The following is a 15790-nucleotide window of genomic DNA, read 5'->3' as shown; positions in this document are numbered from 1 at the left end:
TTGGGTATGATGCTACAAGCTTGGCACACCTGTGTTTGGTGATGATGCTATTTGGGTATGATGCTACAAGCTTGGCAAACCTGAGTTTCTCCCATTCTTCTCTGCAGACCATCTCAAGCTCTGTCAGGTTGGATGGGGAGCGTCGCTGCACAGCTATTTTCAGGTCTCTCCAGAGATGTTCGATCAGGTTCAAGTCCAGGCTCTGGCTGGGCCACTCAAGGACATTCAGAGACTTGTCCCGAAGCCACTCCTGTGTTGTCTTGGTATTTCTTTTTTTTCTTTTTTATATACATTTACACATTTCTAAAAAACTGTTTTCGCTTTGTCATTATTGGGTATTGTGTGTAGATTGATGAGGGGGGGGGGATTATTTAATCAATTTTAGAATAAGGCTGTAATGTAACAAAATGTGGAAAAAGTGAAGGGGTCTGAATACTTTCCGAATGCACTGTATATATACACTGTAGAATAGACGATCACACACAACATGCAGCTCAGTTATTGTGGCTCCATGGGGCTCAGGTCACCGCCACTTGACCTGTCCATTGAGGACTGGGATTGAGAGAGAGAAGATTTTTGGGGTGCATTTGTGAACGAAACAATATTGATTTGATTTAAATGGTTTGATTGCTTTTTGGTGCTTGCCAAATAATAAGCTGATATATAACTGCAATGTTATTGATTGTGACTGTTATTGCCAGTACATCCATATTGTAAACTCAGTATTAGAAAAGAAAAGAAACAAGAGATGGCCTCCCTTCACAGGGACTTACTTCCAATTCTTAGGATGGTCGTTAAACAAAGACAAGCATCAACTACTACTTACTAGGCATGTTTGCTTGAATCTTTCTCTAGACCTAGGCTACTGTAGTTACATTTTTATGATTGTGATTTATCAATTCCCTGTGGGAAATAAACGAGTGCACAGCACGCACAAGTGCAAAGTGGCTCCTGGACATTCTGCTGCGAAATTGTGTTAGGACCTACAAGTCAAGTGAGCACTAACCTGTTCCAGGTGCCTCGGGGACCCATTTCAACGGACCGATCTGGCGCAATTGGAAAGCCGTTTTAACCTCATGGCAACTGTGCACTCCTGCACCTGAAGCTCCACATAGTACAACTGTCAGGTAAATCAACCAAAAGTCAACGCGTTGGATTATTGTTTGGAACATCGCACCATTTCAATCAGATATACTATCAAGGTATCCTAGCAGTGGAATGGCCGTTTGTAAAAGAAGCCGAATAGGCTATTTAAGTAATACAATCCCAAAACAAATTCGCAGTCCTTATCAACTGGGTCGATCTGTTAGAATATCACATATTGGGTCTGTTCAATAGAGCGCACGACGTTCCCTCTCTCAGTGGGCTTTCCAGTTAAAATCCATGCGCTTCAGAAAGTGAAACGCTGTTCTTTGGATACAGCTGAGCGCTCGCTCTCTCGCTCGCTCTCTCTCACACCGCGCAAACCAGTTTACACTGTTTTAGAAATTCTCGGTTTGAAACATCACACAAAATAGACTAACAGAAAAACGTTCCTAAAGTGAAAAATTATACGGTGGGTTCTTTGTTCATAGATGTTGGCTATTCCTTTTGCGATCATTTAAAATAATACCACAGCAATTGGAGCTCTAATGACATATTGTTTTTCTTCTAATAACACAATGTATAGTCCTAATGATTGATTTATACTGTATATGCTTCTCTAGTCTGCAGAGATTAATCTAAAACAGAACACCGCGTCCACCGTGTGGTCAGTCGTGGAATTAGTGTTGTAAAAGCAGTTCTACCATGCCGTAGCCTCGGATTGATATCATATTTATCTATGTATTAACTTGTTTTCGCATTCATTGGTCAAAAATAAATTGAGATCTCAAATGTTGCTAGTAAATGCAAAAAAATCTGCCCCGTGTGAGGCTCGAACTCACGACCTTCAGATTATGAGACTGACGCGCTGCCTACTGCGCCAACGAGGCTCATATAGTAACGTCCACCCCCCCTTATAAAGATAGAATGGTCTGAACCAGTAACAATTCCACATATTTTTGGACAATTTCGTTCCCCAAGAAGAGGGGGTAAAAAGTGTTTCGGAATAAGTAAACCATTGGTTACACTTAGGGTTACTGTGCCCTTATTACAATGTAGTTATTCCTGTAAATACAGGGTTAACGTAGCTAGATAAAATCAGGATTACGAATCCGATCAGGCTAAACCAATTGGAATATGGCAGAAATAGAATAAGTAGCTAAAAGCCTATATAAATAAAATGTTTTTTAAAGAAATAGCCAAGAAGACAATTTCATATGTGAGAATGCTGCTTCAGTGCTCCAAGAAAAGAAAGTACTGTACATTCATCAGTCAACCTATATGCCAATTCACATAGCTAAAAGGAGAAAAACTGAATCACAGTAAGGTATACTGAAAAAATATTAAAATGCAACATACAACAATTTCTATGATTTTACTGAGTTACAGTTCATATGAGGAAATAGTAATTAGGTCCTAATCTATGTATTTCACATGCAAGGGAATACAGATATGTCACAGATACCTTTAAAAAAAAAAAGAATGGGCCTCAGGATCTCGTCAGAGTATTTTTGTGCATTCAAACTCCCATCGATAAATGCAATTCTGTTCGATGTCCGTTGTTTATGCATGCCCATACCATAATCCCACCGCCACCATGGGGCAAACCGTTCACCCACACGACATCATACACATGGTCTAAGGCCGATTTGGAAGTACTGCCAAACTCTCTAAAACAACATTGGAAGTGGCTTATGGTAGAGAAATAAACATTAAATTCTCTGGTAACAGCTCTTGTGGATATTCCTGCACTCAGCATGCCAATTTCACACTCCCTCAAAACTTGAGACATCCGTGGCATTGTGTTGTGACAAAACTGCACATTTTAGAATGGCTTTTTATTGTCCTCAGCACAAGGTGCACCTGTGTAATGATCATGCTGTTTAATCAGCTTCTTGATATGCCACACCTGTCAGGTGGATGGATTATCTTGACAAAGGAGAAATGCTCACTAACAGGGATGTAAACAAATTTCTGCACAAAATTTGAGAGAAATTGCATATGGGAAGTTTCTGGAATCTTTTATTTCAGCACATGAAACAAGGACCAACACTTTACTTACATGTTGCATTCATTTTTTTTTTCAGTGTATGTTCTTCAGAGAGATCAGACCAGGTAATATAACTTTTTTTTTCTTGGTGTTGTGGTGGAAATTCTACCCTTAATCAATAATGAGGAGAGGCAAAATGAATAATCTTTCAAGGTATTACTTTTATTAAAAGACTTGTTACCACAAGGAGACTAGTCGCCCCACCCCCGCAGGTGGTGGAGTGAGAGCCCACAGAGTGGAGTTAGTATTTAACTCAGAAGCTATCTCAGGATAGGTGCAACTTCAGATATGACGTACAATGGTTCCAAACGCTAACCCCACACATCCCGTGCCAGACCTTGGGCCCCAAATACAAATAACTTGTTTTGTTCAGTACTAAGAACTTAGGACATTTGTTGTTACTTTGTTCTCTCCCCTAGTTCAAGTTTGAAACTATCTCCCCCTTGGAGGTGACACACAGACACTGTGGAGACAAGTGATTGGTTCCCCATTACTCACGCCATCCCTTCACAGGGTATGCAATAAAGACACATAGTTCACATATGGAAACAATGTTTCCTTCTGACCTCCTTTGCCATACTCCTTGCTGATATTCTGTATAGCAACAGGGACGTCATAGATAAGGCTGACTTCTCCCCTCTCTGAACCCAAGGTGACTGAGGCCCATGAGGGAGGAAGTGCAGCTGCCAACACCAGAGTCCAAAAGGAGACATTCTAATAAGTTTCAACAGTTCAATCATGTAAATATATTCTGCAGATACATCTTAAATATCTGTGTTACTTGGCTAATTCAGATTTCTCCACCACAATCTTTCCCCAGAAACAAGCTCCAAAACAGAACAATAGCTGTTACTGGTGTGTAGGATAGAATCTTTACTCTGTCCAGGATCAAGAGGAACCAGTCAGTTTCTGTCACATTCTCGGCTGAGTGCCCAGACATCATGGGTTCATTCTACACACACAGAAGTTAGAACAGGCCTTTATCAACGCACCTTTCTATGTTATATGAGTTACTTTTGAACAATCTCAAGCCCAATGTCTAGGCTTGAAGGATATCTTAGTGCACAAGCATTATTAAGGTTTAACAGACATTTCCCTCAGTGTCAATAAACTATATCTTTGTTGTAAGTTACAGAAGTCATTTGCCCTTTTCCCTGGGGCAAAGCAACTTTCCTGAATTGACCTCGAAAAGGGCAGTGTGTATTTTGGCAGGTGGTGTGGGATGAAAAGTCAGTGTTTCTGTGTTGAGAAAAACACTTCTCCACGTTGTCACAAAACACAGACAGCAAACTGCGCAACAAGTCATACACTGTGTGAGAAGAACCAGCGAGGTGTAGTAGCTAGCATCTGTGAACCTAACTATGTCTGAGCTTGATGTCTCCCTTGGTTACTTTCTTGCTGTTGTGGCGTTTGGTGCAGCCTTTAGAGTCCTTTTCAGAAAATGGCCTTGTTTGAGCTTTGCAGCAGAGTTCACAACATCATTTGTGCTGGTGGCATGCTGGCTGGAGGTGCAGACCATTATAGAGATTGGCGAGTGGGCAGGGGTACTGGAATCAGACGTTACTCTAACCATACGGTTTGTGGTGCTGCTGACCCATGGTGTGATATGTGCTGGAGCCACTGGAAACCCCTCCCTGACTCTGATGAATTTCCTGCTGCTGGAGACCCCTACTCTGCACACTCTGCTGGCTTTCGCTGCTCAGTTCCTGGGGGCACACCTGGCCCTGATTGTAGCTGGCTACTACTGGGCAATGGAGCTCAATGACATGCACATAATTAAGAACCTGATATTTAGGGAGTGCAGCACAGCTCTGCGTGTCTCCCTGGTGCAGGGGGTCTATTCTGAGTGTGTGTGTGCATTCATCTTCTATCTGATATACCTCAGCCTGAGATGTCGCTCTGCGTTGATTCGGGTGCCTTTCTTTGCAGCTGTGCTCACCCTTCTCTCCCATGCAGGTAAGTAGCCCACGATGACAACCATCGTGCCTCAAATATAGAAAGACATTTCAGTAGAGATAATCATTAAAGTTGCATAGGCCTATATGCTGTTTTCTTTGTGTTATATTTGTTTGTCAGAGCAAAATCTATTTCTGCATCCCGTTCCGATAACTCATCTTTCTATGCATGTCAGCCAGTGGTTATACCTCAGCTTTCCTGAACCCCTCCCTGGCCTATGGCCTTACCTTCTACTGTCCTGGGTTCACCTTTACGGAGTACTCAGTGGTCTACTGCCTTGGGCCCATTATTGGTAAGTCAAATCAGAAATTGTTCATTATATACAAACCACTAATAAAAGTATACCAATAGACAAAATGTAATTGCCAAAGGTAATGTATGAAACAGGCTTCATGCATAACAATGAGGCATAATTGCTTATCAAGCTGGTAATACAGATATCCTCTTTTCAGGAATGACCCTGGCCCTTCTTCTGTACATGGGTCACATCCCCAGGATTTTTGCAAAGAATCTGCTGTATTCCCAGAAGACCCACGTACAGGTGCCAAAGGGGGACGGAGATAAAAAGAAAAAATGAAAGAAAGACATCATCCACCTCAGCTGAGGCAATATAGGACAGATGAGTGTATTAGGAACACACTACTCAATTTTGTTCCTATTGGGAGAAGATATCTCATTATGCACTGAGCATTATATTCAACAGCCAATTCTCTCCTTAAGTTACTGACAAAAAAGGTGTGGGCTGTAGAGCATCTGTACATTTATGATAGTACAAGTTACAACTCATATATCGCCTGTGTTCTTACAGAAGTAATAAATCAATAAAAAATAAATGTGTATGAAAAAAACATTTAACATTGGTTGTGGTTCCTGAACTTCCTGTACACTGTGAGCAAGTTGAGGTAGACTAACCATCAAATATATTTTTAACCAAACTCAACCTCTCCCATTACAATGACAACCTGTTACATCATACCACTGATGTAACAGGTTGTCACTGGTAAAACAAAAAAAATCATATTCAAACATTTATGATATAGTTGAAAATGTGCCAATGCCACACAAAGCAGCTATGTCCAGTTGTGAATGGGCTACTGAGACCACAGGGCTCAGGTTTTGGGCTTGGATGGAGGCACCTGGTGCTGGGTAGAGGAAGGCCCTGTGGAGGATATCTGCGATATGGGTCCATCTGCTTTCTCCTTCAACTCTTTAGTGGAGGGACCTTGTTCTGCAAAACAGAAAGGACAAAGGTTAAACACCATGGCCTCCCTCTGAGATGGATGAAAAGTGGCATAAAGAAACAGAAAACATTTTAGATGAAAATGTTACATGTGAAGCTGAATTTTAATACACCTGCGTCTGAAATGACAGCCTAAGCTCCCGATTCCTCCAGTCTTTCCCCACATAGCTAAAGTTACAGATGAACAAAGATCATGCCCCCAAAACATGCTAACCTCTCACAATAACCAATAACAGGGGAGGTTAGCATTTTTGGGGGGGTATGATACTTATGCCTCAAACTTTCTCGCTCATCATTATTCACAATTATCCATAATCATGGTAGCATCCACATTAATGTAGAGGTTTTCAGAAACATAATAAATCTTATTTAGAATCAAAATGACAATACATTATTTACCTTACATTTCTATTGGGCACAACATAATCTGAAACACAACCAAAAACTACAAATGCATCCAACACATTTGTAGTCACAAGCTTGATGTAGCCATTGCATGCTAGGAAAATGGGACCAAATACTGCATGTAATACACTAAGTGAGTATGTCCAAATACTTATGACACTTTCAAATGGGGGGGGGGGGGTATGGGGGGGACTAGAGAAATAGTGCTTTCTAAATGATAAAGCAGATATGTATGAAAATATCCTCAAATAAGTGACGTTGTGTGCTGTCACCTCGTAACACATTTGATCTCAAAGTACAGCTCAAAATTAAAGGTTTTAGCTTCACTGTCCAAATGAATATGTAGGAGAGTGTACATGACGGTACTTAGTTGTTCCCCCATATGATACATAACTGCAATGTAGTGGAGTTGTTCCAGGGTAAAAATCACCTGGCTGTGATTGGTTCTCCAGCTGAGCCTCAGGCTGGTCCACCCACAGGCGATGCTCCGGATTGTTTAGGAACCTCTTGCACTGCCCACAGCGAAGACATCGCAGCACAGTCATGCGGTTTCTGTGCTTAGTCCCTTGAGAGAAAAAAGCTTGAGTTACTCCACAATACAATATGTCACTTATGTAAAGACATTGGACTTCCACTCAGTACTTTCAAAATCTCATGAGGATGATAAATATATCTCCAAGTACTAGATCAAATAAAATGTTGTTATAAGACACATGTGCCGAATACAACAGGTGTAGGTAGACCTTACATTTAAATTCTTACTTACAAGCCCCTAACCAACAATGCAGTTAAAAAAATATGAATAAGAAATAAAAGGAAGAAGTAATTAAAGAGCAGCAGTAAAGTAACAATAGCAAGACTATATACAGGGGGTACCGGTCACCAGTTAGTCGAGGTAATATGTACATGTAGGTAGAGTTATTAAAGTGACTATGCATGGATAATAGAGTAGCAGAGGCGTAAAGGGGGGGGGGGGGGGGTGCATGAAAATGTCTGGGTAGCCATTCGATTAGCTTTTCAGGAGTCTTATGGCTTGGGGGGAGAAGCTGTAGAAGCTGTTTAGAAGCTTCTTGGACCTAGACTTTGCGCTCCGGTACTGCTTACCATGAGGTAGCAGAGAGAACAGTCTATGACTAGGGTGGCTGGAGTCTTTGACAATTTTTAGGGCCTTCCTCTGACACCGCCTGGTGTAGAGGTCCTGGATGGCAGGAAGCTTGGACCCCAGTGATGTACTGGGCCGTACGCACTACCCTCTACACCAGGAGGCTGAGCAGTTGCCAATACCAGGCAGTGACGCAACCAGTCAGGACGCTCTCGATGGTGCAGCTGTAGAACCTTTTGAGGATCCATGCCAAATCTTTTCAGTCTCCTGAGGGGAATAGATTTTGTCGTGCCCTCTTCACGACTGTCTTGGTGTGCTTGGACCATGATAGTTTGCTGGTGATGCGGACACCAAGGAACTTGAAGCTCTCAACCTGCTCCACTACAGCACCGTCGATGATAATGGGGGCGTTCTCGGTCCTCCTTTTCCTGTAGTCCACAATCATCTCCTTTGTCTTGATCACGTTGAGGGAGAGGTTGTTGTCCTTGCGCCACACAGCCAGGTCTCTGACCTCCTCCCTATAGGCTGTCTCGTCGTTGATCAGGCCTACCACTGTTGTGTCATCGACAAACGTAATGATGGTGTTGGAGTCGTGCCTGGCCGTGCAGTCATGAGTTAACAGGGAGTACAGGAGGGGACTGAGCACACACCCCTGAGGGGCCCGTGTTGAGGATCTGCGTGGCGAATGTGTTGTTACCTTCTCTTACCACCTGGGGACGGCCAGTCAGGAAGTCCAGGATCCAGTTGCAGAGGGAGGTGTTTAGTCCCAGGGTCCTTAGCTTATTGATGAGCTTTGAGGGCACTATGGTGTTGAACGCTGAGCTGTAGCCAATGAATAGCATTCTCACATAGGTGTTCCTTTTGTGCAAGTGGGAAAGGGCAGTGTGGAGTGCAATAGAAATTGCGTCATCTGTGGATCTGTTAGGGCTGTATGCAAATTGGAGCAGGTCTAGGGTTTCTGGGATAATGGTGTTGATGTGAGCCATGACCAGCCTTTCAAAGCACTTCATGGCTACAGACGTGAGTGCTACGGGTTGGTAGTCATTACGGATACAACCACAACTCATGTTTTCATCTGTGTTTGTATTGAAAAGGACTAGAATGACAATTAAATAGCCTGCAACAACATGTTGGCTTTGATTAGGTGGCTGTCTATTTAGCTAGATACTTGTAATATATATATATATATATATATATATATATATATATATATATATATATATATATATATATATATGCCATGTAGCATATACAAAGTGACTTAGTCTTGCATGAATAAACTTACTTCTCTGTCTGGCTGTGGCAGTTACTCCTGGGACCATCAAAGAGCAGCACTTCTTACATAATGTTCTTTTCACTGAGGGGTCTCTATAAAGACATTAATAACATTATAGTCATGCCCTAGTTGTCATCATTTTAGCAGACATGTTTCAAACTTATTTTGTGTCATGTATTCTTAACATGACATGAAAGTTACAACCTTTATTGATGCAAATGTAACACCATGTTTTCTGACAAGAGTTTAACGTTATATGATATTGTTAGTGTATGTTACTCACTGTCTCAGTACCAAACGTTTTGCGATTGTCTTCTGAGTGAAGCAGTAAAAACGAGCTAACTCCACATTCTCAGGGGTTTGAGACAAAACACAGTGTGCAGCCTGCAAGAAATCAATGTCATATTAAATCATTCTGAGAATATCAGTTATCTAGCCAAAGGTATAGCTAGATTACTAGAAATCAAGAAAACGTACCTGATACAGGAAGTTCAGTCTTTGATAAGCCTCCTTGTCTTTCACGTTTCCTGCCATTGCATGGATGTGGATTGCTATGCTAAGTTAGCCAGCTAACGTTACTAACTATGTAACGTCAACGTTAAGCTAGCTATCTTAGCTAACGTTATATGTATCACCCGATTGCTAAATTACTACCCTACTCAACAATGTTCTACGCGAGCAAAAGATGTGCCCTCAAATTCGTCTAGCTTCACTAGCTACTAACATTATTTTGCTAAATCTAAGCAGTTGCTAAATCCTCTGATTACTGATCAACCTCTGAACGAACTCGGGTATGATAGATCTGACACTATGGAGACCTGAATGGCACAGACTTAGCAGGTAGGACATGTCCTTTGAAATCACAATTTTAAGCAAAATACCTCGCATATTAATAAGTAGTTAATTTCCTATGATCCATTTAACACCAGACAATATACTTAAAAAAAAAAGATTGACAATTACTAGCATACTCTTGTATAAAATAAAACCATGTTGGCCAGTACAGGGATCTAACCCACGACCATGGCCTTATTAGCACACTCTCTAACCAACTGAGTAATCCTCATGTTTTACTATACCCGATATTCTCATGGCCATAATAAACAATTACACATATGCAAAACATCCATCCCGGTAAATAGTGACAAATCAATGGTGAAAGATTTTTTTTATATTAATAAATTACACTGCACATCCATAGTGAAAATCCGTCATCTATTGCCACATTCACGTGCTTGTCGGGCATAGCTCTTTCACCATTTTAAAGTAGTCAACTAGATGGGCCTTCCTATGAAGGAAGGATCACATGATTCCATCCAGGTCATCAGGAGGGATAAGCCAATTAATTATACTCTTAAGCAAACATTCCATAACTGTAGGTGGCGGCAAATCATCAACTTAGGCTTTATACCTGTTCAAATAACATACTCTAACTGGCAGTATGCACACACTGGCAGTATGCACCCTTTCAGTTTGTTTGCCAACTCATAGAAGTAGTAAAAAAATGAATTTGACTACTTCAAAATAGAGATGGCCTCAATGGCACTGGCCGTGAGCTCACAGACACCATAATGGGACATATAAAGATGATATCTTTATCTATGTTTATCACATACGACCAGTGGTGGGAAAAGTAACCACTTTTCATAATTGAGTAGAAGTAAAGATACCTTAAAAAGACAATGATTCAAGTAAATGTGAGTCACCCAGTAAAATACTACTTGAGTTAACGTTTTTGGTTTTAAATGTACTTAAGTATCAAAAGTAAAAGTATAAATCATTTAAAATGTATTATATTAAGCAAACCAGACAACACGATATAAAAAAATGACGGAAAGCCAGGAGCACAGTTCAACACTCAGACAAAATTCACAAACGAAGCATGTGTTTAGTGAGTCTGCCACATCAGAGGCTGTAGAGATGACCAGGGATGTTCTCTTGATAAGTGTGTGAATTAGACAATTTTCCTGTCCTGCTTAACGAGTACAAAGTGCAAGTAAAAGTTGTCAAAAATATAAATAGTAAAGTAAAGATACCCCCCAAAAATATTTTAAGTACTTTACACCACTGCATACGACTGGGAAAAATACATTTGAACGGCACTCCAACTGATAATTACTAGTATGAAACTCCTCTATCATCCTTGAACTCCGACTTCTCTTTCCCACATGATTCCGGGCGCCGAGCGAGATGGCTGCCTCGCTTCGCGTTCCTTGGAAAATATGCAGTATTCTGTTTTTTTATGTGTTATTTCTTACATTGGTACCCCAGGTGATCTTAGATGTCATTACATACAGTCGGGAGGAACTACTGAATATACGATTAACGTCAACTAACCACCGTTCCTACCAGGAATATGACTTTCCCGAAACGGATCCAGTGTTTTGCCTTCCACCCAATACAATGGACCTGATCCCAGCCGGCGAAACTACTCGACGCCGTAAAAGGGGAAAACGTAGCGGTCTCCTGGTCAGGCTTCGGAGACGGGCACATCGCGCTCCACTCCCTAGCATACTACTCGCCAATGTCCAGTCTCTTGACAATAAACCCAGGCCCTGCATGTCCCCAGTCACCCTCATTTGTTGACTTCTGTGATCGAAAAAGCCTTGGCCTCATGCATGTCAACATCAGAAGCCTCCTGCCTAAGTTTGCCTTACTCACCGCTTTAGCACACTCTGCCAACCCTGATGTCCTTGCCGTGTCTGAATCCTGGCTTAGGAAGGCCACCAAAAACTCGGAGATTTCCATACCCAACTATAACACTTTCCGTCAAGATAGAACTGCCAAAGGGGGAGGAGTTGCAATCTACTGCAGAGATAGCCTGCAAAGTTCTGTCATACTTTCCAAGTCTATGCCCAAACAGTTTGAACTTCTAATTTTAAAAATTAATCTCTCCAGAAATAAGTCTCTCACTGTTGCCGCCTGCTACCGACCCCCCTCAGCTCCCAGCTGTGCCCTGGACACCATCTGTGAATTGATCGCTCCCCATCTAGCTTCAGAGTTTGTTCTGTTAGGTGACCTAAACTGGGATATGCTTAACACCCCGGCAGTCCTACAATCTAAGCTTGATGCCCTCAATCTCACACAAATCATCAAGGAACCCACCAGGTACAACCCCAAATCCGTAAACATGGGCACCCTAATAGACATTATCCTGACCAACTTGCCCTCCAAATACACCTCTGCTGTCTTCAATCAAGATCTCAGCGATCACTGCCTCATTGCCTGTATCCGCCACGGGTCCACGGTCAAACGACCACCCCTCATCACTGTCAAACGCTCCCTGAAACACTTCTGCGAGCAGGCCTTTCTAATCGACCTGGCCCGGGTACCCTGGAAGGATATTGACCTCATCCCGTCAGTTGAGGATGCCTGGTCATTCTTTAAAAGTTACTTCCTCACCATATTAGACAAGCATGCTCCGTTCAAAAAATGCAGAACCAAGAACAGATATAGCCCTTGGTTCACTCCAGACCTGACTGCCCTCGACCAGCACAAAAACATCCTGTGGCGAACTGCGATAGCATCGAAGAGCCCCCGTGATATGCAACTGTTCAGGGAAGTCAGGAACCAATACACGCAGTCAGTCAGGAAAGCAAAGGCCAGCTTTTTCAAGCAGAAATTTGCATCCTGTAGCTCTAACTCCAAAAAGTTCTGGGATACTGTAAAGTCCATGGAAAACAAGAGCACCTCCTCCCAGCTGCCCACTGCACTGAGGCTAGATAACACGGTCACCACTGATAAGTCCGTGATAATCGAAAACTTCAACAAACATTTCTCAATGGCTGGCCATGCCTTCCACCTGGCGACTCCAACCTTGGCCAGCAGCCCCGCCCGGCCCGCTGCTACTCGCCCAAGCGTCCCCAGCTTCTCCTTTACCCATATCCAGATAGCAGATGTTCTGAAAGAGCTGGAAAACCTGGACCCATACAAATCAGCTGGGCTTGACAATCTGGACCCCCTATTTCTGAAACTGTCCGCCGCCATTGTCGCACCCCCTATTACCAGCCTGTTCAACCTCTCCTTCGTATCATCTGAGATCCCCAAGGATTGGAAAGCTGCCGCTGTCATTCCCCTCTTCAAAGGGGGAGACACCCTGGACCCAAACTGTTACAGACCTATATCCATCCTGCCCTGCCTAGCTAAGGTCTTCGAAAGCCAAGTCAACAAACAGATCACTGACCATCTCGAATCCCACCGTACCTTCTCCGCTGTGCAATCCGGTTTCCGAGCCGGTCACGGGTGCACCTCAGCCACGCTCAAGGTACTAAACGATATCATAACCGCCATCGATAAAAGACATTACTGTGCAGCCGTCTTCATCGACCTGGCCAAGGCTTTCGACTCTGTCAATCACCATATTCTTATCGGCAGACTCAATAGCCTCGGTTTTTCTAATGACTGCCTTGCCTGGTTCACCAACTACTTTGCAGACAGAGTTCAGTGTGTCAAATCGGAGGGCATGTTGTCCGGTCCTCTGGCAGTCTCTATGGGGGTACCACAGGGCTCAATTCTCGGGCCGACTCTTTTCTCTGTATACATCAATGATGTTGCTCTTGCTGCGGGCGATTCCCTGATCCACCTCTACGCAGACGACACCATTCTGTATACTTCCGGCCCTCCCCTGGACACTGTGCTATCTAACCTCCAAATGAGCTTCAATGCCATACAACACTCCTTCCGTGGCCTCCAACTGCTCTTAAATGCTAGTAAAACCAAATGCATGCTTTTCAACCGTTCGCTGCCTGCACCCGCACGCCCGACTAGCATCACCACCCTGGACGGTTCCGACCTAGAATATGTGGACATCTATAAGTACCTAGGTGTCTGGCTAGACTGCAAACTCTCCTTCCAGACTCATATCAAACATCTCCAATCCAAAATCAAATCTAGAGTCGGCTTTCTATTCCGGAACAAAGCCTCCTTCACTCACGCCGCCAAACTTACCCTAGTAAAACTGACTATCCTACCGATCCTCGACTTCGGCGATGTCATCTACAAGATAGCTTCCAATACTCTACTTAGCAAACTGGATGCAGTTTATCACAGTGCCATCCGTTTTGTTACAAAAGCACCTTATACGACCCACCACTGCGACCTGTATGCCCTAGTCGGCTGGCCCTCGCTACATGTTCGTCGTCAGACCCACTGGCTCCAGGTCATCTACAAGGCTATGCTAGGTAAAGTGCCGCCTTATCTCAGTTCACTGGTCACGATGGCTACACCCACCCGTAGCACGCGCTCCAGCAGGTGTATCTCACTGATCATCCCTAAAGCCAAAACCTCATTTGGACGCCTTTCCTTCCAGTTCTCTGCTGCCTGCGACTGGAACGAATTGCAAAAATCTCTGAAGTTGGAGACTTTTATCTCCCTCAACAACTTCAAAAATCTGCTATCCGAGCAGCTAACCGATCGCTGCAGCTGTACATAGTCCATCTGTAAACTACCCACCCAATTTACCTACCTCACCCCCATACTGCTTTTATTTATTTACTTTTCTGCTCTTTTGCACACCAGTATCTCTTCTTGCACATGATCATCTGATGATTTATCACTCCAGTGTTAATCTGCTAAATTGTAATTATTCAATTTATTGCCTACCTCATGCCTTTTGCACACATTGTATATAGATTCTCTTTTTCCTACCATGTTATTGACTTGTTTATTGTTTACTCCATGTGTAACTCTGTGTTGTTGTCTGTTCACACTGCTATGCTTTATCTTGGCCAGGTCGCAGTTGCAAATGAGAACTTGTTCTCAACTAGCCTACCTGGTTAAATAAAGGTGAAATAAATAAAATAAAAATAAATAAAAAAGGTCGATGAAATCCGAGCACGGGTAACTTTCCAGAGAGACATCAGGGATTGCAACGTGCTCTGCTTCACGGAAACATGGCTAACTCAAAAGACGCTAACGGAGTCGGTGCAGCCAGCTGGTTTCTTCACGCATCGCGCAGACAGAAACAAACATCTTTCTGGTAAGAAGAGGGGCGGGGGGGTATGCCTCATGATTAACGAGACGTGGTGTGACCATCATAACAACACTCAGGAACTCAAGTCATTCTGTTCACCTGATCTAGAACTCCTCACAATCAAATGTCGACCGCATTATCTACCAAGGGAATTCTCTTCGGTCATAATCACAGCCGTATATATTCCCCCCCAAGCAGACACATCGATGGCCCTGAACGAACTCTATCTGACTCTCTGTAAACTGGAAACCACACACCCTGAGGCTGCATTCATCGTAGCTGGGGATTTTAACAAGGCTAATCTAAAAACAAAACTCCCTAAATTCTATCAGCACATCGATTGTCCTACCAGGGCTGGCAAAACTCTGGACCATTGTTATACTAACTTCCGCGACGCATATAAGGCCCTCCCCCGCCCTCCTTTCGGAAAAGCTGACCACGACTCCATTTTGTTGATTCCAGCCTACAAACAGAAATTAAAACTACAAGCTCCCGCGCTCAGGTCTGTTCAACGCTGGTCCGACCAATCTGATTCCACGCTTCAAGACTGCTTCGATCACGCGGATTGGAATATGTTCCGCACCGCGTCCAACAACAACATTGAAGAATATGCTGATTCGGTGAGCGAGTTCATTAGGAAGTGCATTGACGATGTCGTACCCACAGCAACGATTAAAACATTCCCAAACCAGAACCGTGGATTGACG

General features: G+C 43.1%; 3 protein-coding genes and 1 non-coding gene across 6 annotated transcripts in view; 1 reads left to right on the top strand and 3 right to left on the bottom strand.

The window, feature by feature from the left end:
* The window catches only part of LOC129855243 (glypican-5-like), a 149761-nt gene extending 147823 nt beyond the window's left edge, over positions 1–1938 (bottom strand). For all 3 annotated transcript variants that reach the window (XM_055922675.1, XM_055922676.1, XM_055922677.1), the window contains exon 1: positions 1007–1938. In XM_055922675.1, coding sequence (XP_055778650.1) covers positions 1007–1172 — 166 coding nt within the window. In that variant the 5' untranslated portion in view covers positions 1173–1938. The remainder of the gene's footprint in view (positions 1–1006) is intronic.
* trnam-cau (transfer RNA methionine (anticodon CAU)) lies at positions 1901–1973 on the bottom strand. Its single transcript has one exon. It is a non-coding gene; the product is annotated as a tRNA-Met (tRNA).
* Positions 1974–3170: 1197 nt separating this feature from the next.
* On the top strand, positions 3171–5939 carry LOC129855241 (aquaporin-12-like). The gene is made up of 3 exons (XM_055922673.1): positions 3171–5089; positions 5265–5381; positions 5542–5939. Exons 1-3 carry the CDS (start codon positions 4495–4497, stop codon positions 5664–5666), a joined length of 837 nt encoding a protein of 278 aa, XP_055778648.1. The 5' UTR covers positions 3171–4494; the 3' UTR covers positions 5667–5939.
* On the bottom strand, positions 5462–10323 carry LOC129855242 (ribonuclease P protein subunit p21-like). The gene is made up of 5 exons (XM_055922674.1): positions 9590–10323; positions 9396–9496; positions 9122–9204; positions 7165–7299; positions 5462–6317 (listed from the first exon to the last, which is right to left on the bottom strand). Exons 1-5 carry the CDS (start codon positions 9644–9646, stop codon positions 6199–6201), a joined length of 495 nt encoding a protein of 164 aa, XP_055778649.1. The 5' UTR covers positions 9647–10323; the 3' UTR covers positions 5462–6198.
* Between the last annotated feature and the right edge of the window lie 5467 nt (positions 10324–15790).

The sequence above is a fragment of the Salvelinus fontinalis genome, chromosome 5, assembly GCF_029448725.1.
Source record: "Salvelinus fontinalis isolate EN_2023a chromosome 5, ASM2944872v1, whole genome shotgun sequence".
NCBI classification, from domain to species: domain Eukaryota; kingdom Metazoa; phylum Chordata; class Actinopteri; order Salmoniformes; family Salmonidae; genus Salvelinus; species Salvelinus fontinalis.
The sequence above is the reverse complement of the archived record's forward strand: the minus strand, read 5'-3'. Positions and strand labels throughout refer to the sequence as shown.

Bases quoted from the DNA above. Each gene is read 5' to 3' on its own strand.
- LOC129855241 (XM_055922673.1), top strand. From the start codon at position 4,495: ATGTCTGAGCTTGATGTCTCCCTTGGTTACTTTCTTGCTGTTGTGGCG. The intron at 5,090-5,264 runs GTAAGTAGCCCA...TATGCATGTCAG, and splicing joins CACCCTTCTCTCCCATGCAG to CCAGTGGTTATACCTCAGCT. The intron at 5,382-5,541 runs GTAAGTCAAATC...TCCTCTTTTCAG, and splicing joins CTGCCTTGGGCCCATTATTG to GAATGACCCTGGCCCTTCTT.
- LOC129855242 (XM_055922674.1), bottom strand. From the start codon at position 9,646: ATGGCAGGAAACGTGAAAGACAAGGAGGCTTATCAAAGACTGAACTTC. The intron at 7,300-9,121 runs GTAAGTTTATTC...TTTTCTCTCAAG, and splicing joins TGCCACAGCCAGACAGAGAA to GGACTAAGCACAGAAACCGC. The intron at 6,318-7,164 runs GTGATTTTTACC...TCTGTTTTGCAG, and splicing joins GGAGAACCAATCACAGCCAG to AACAAGGTCCCTCCACTAAA.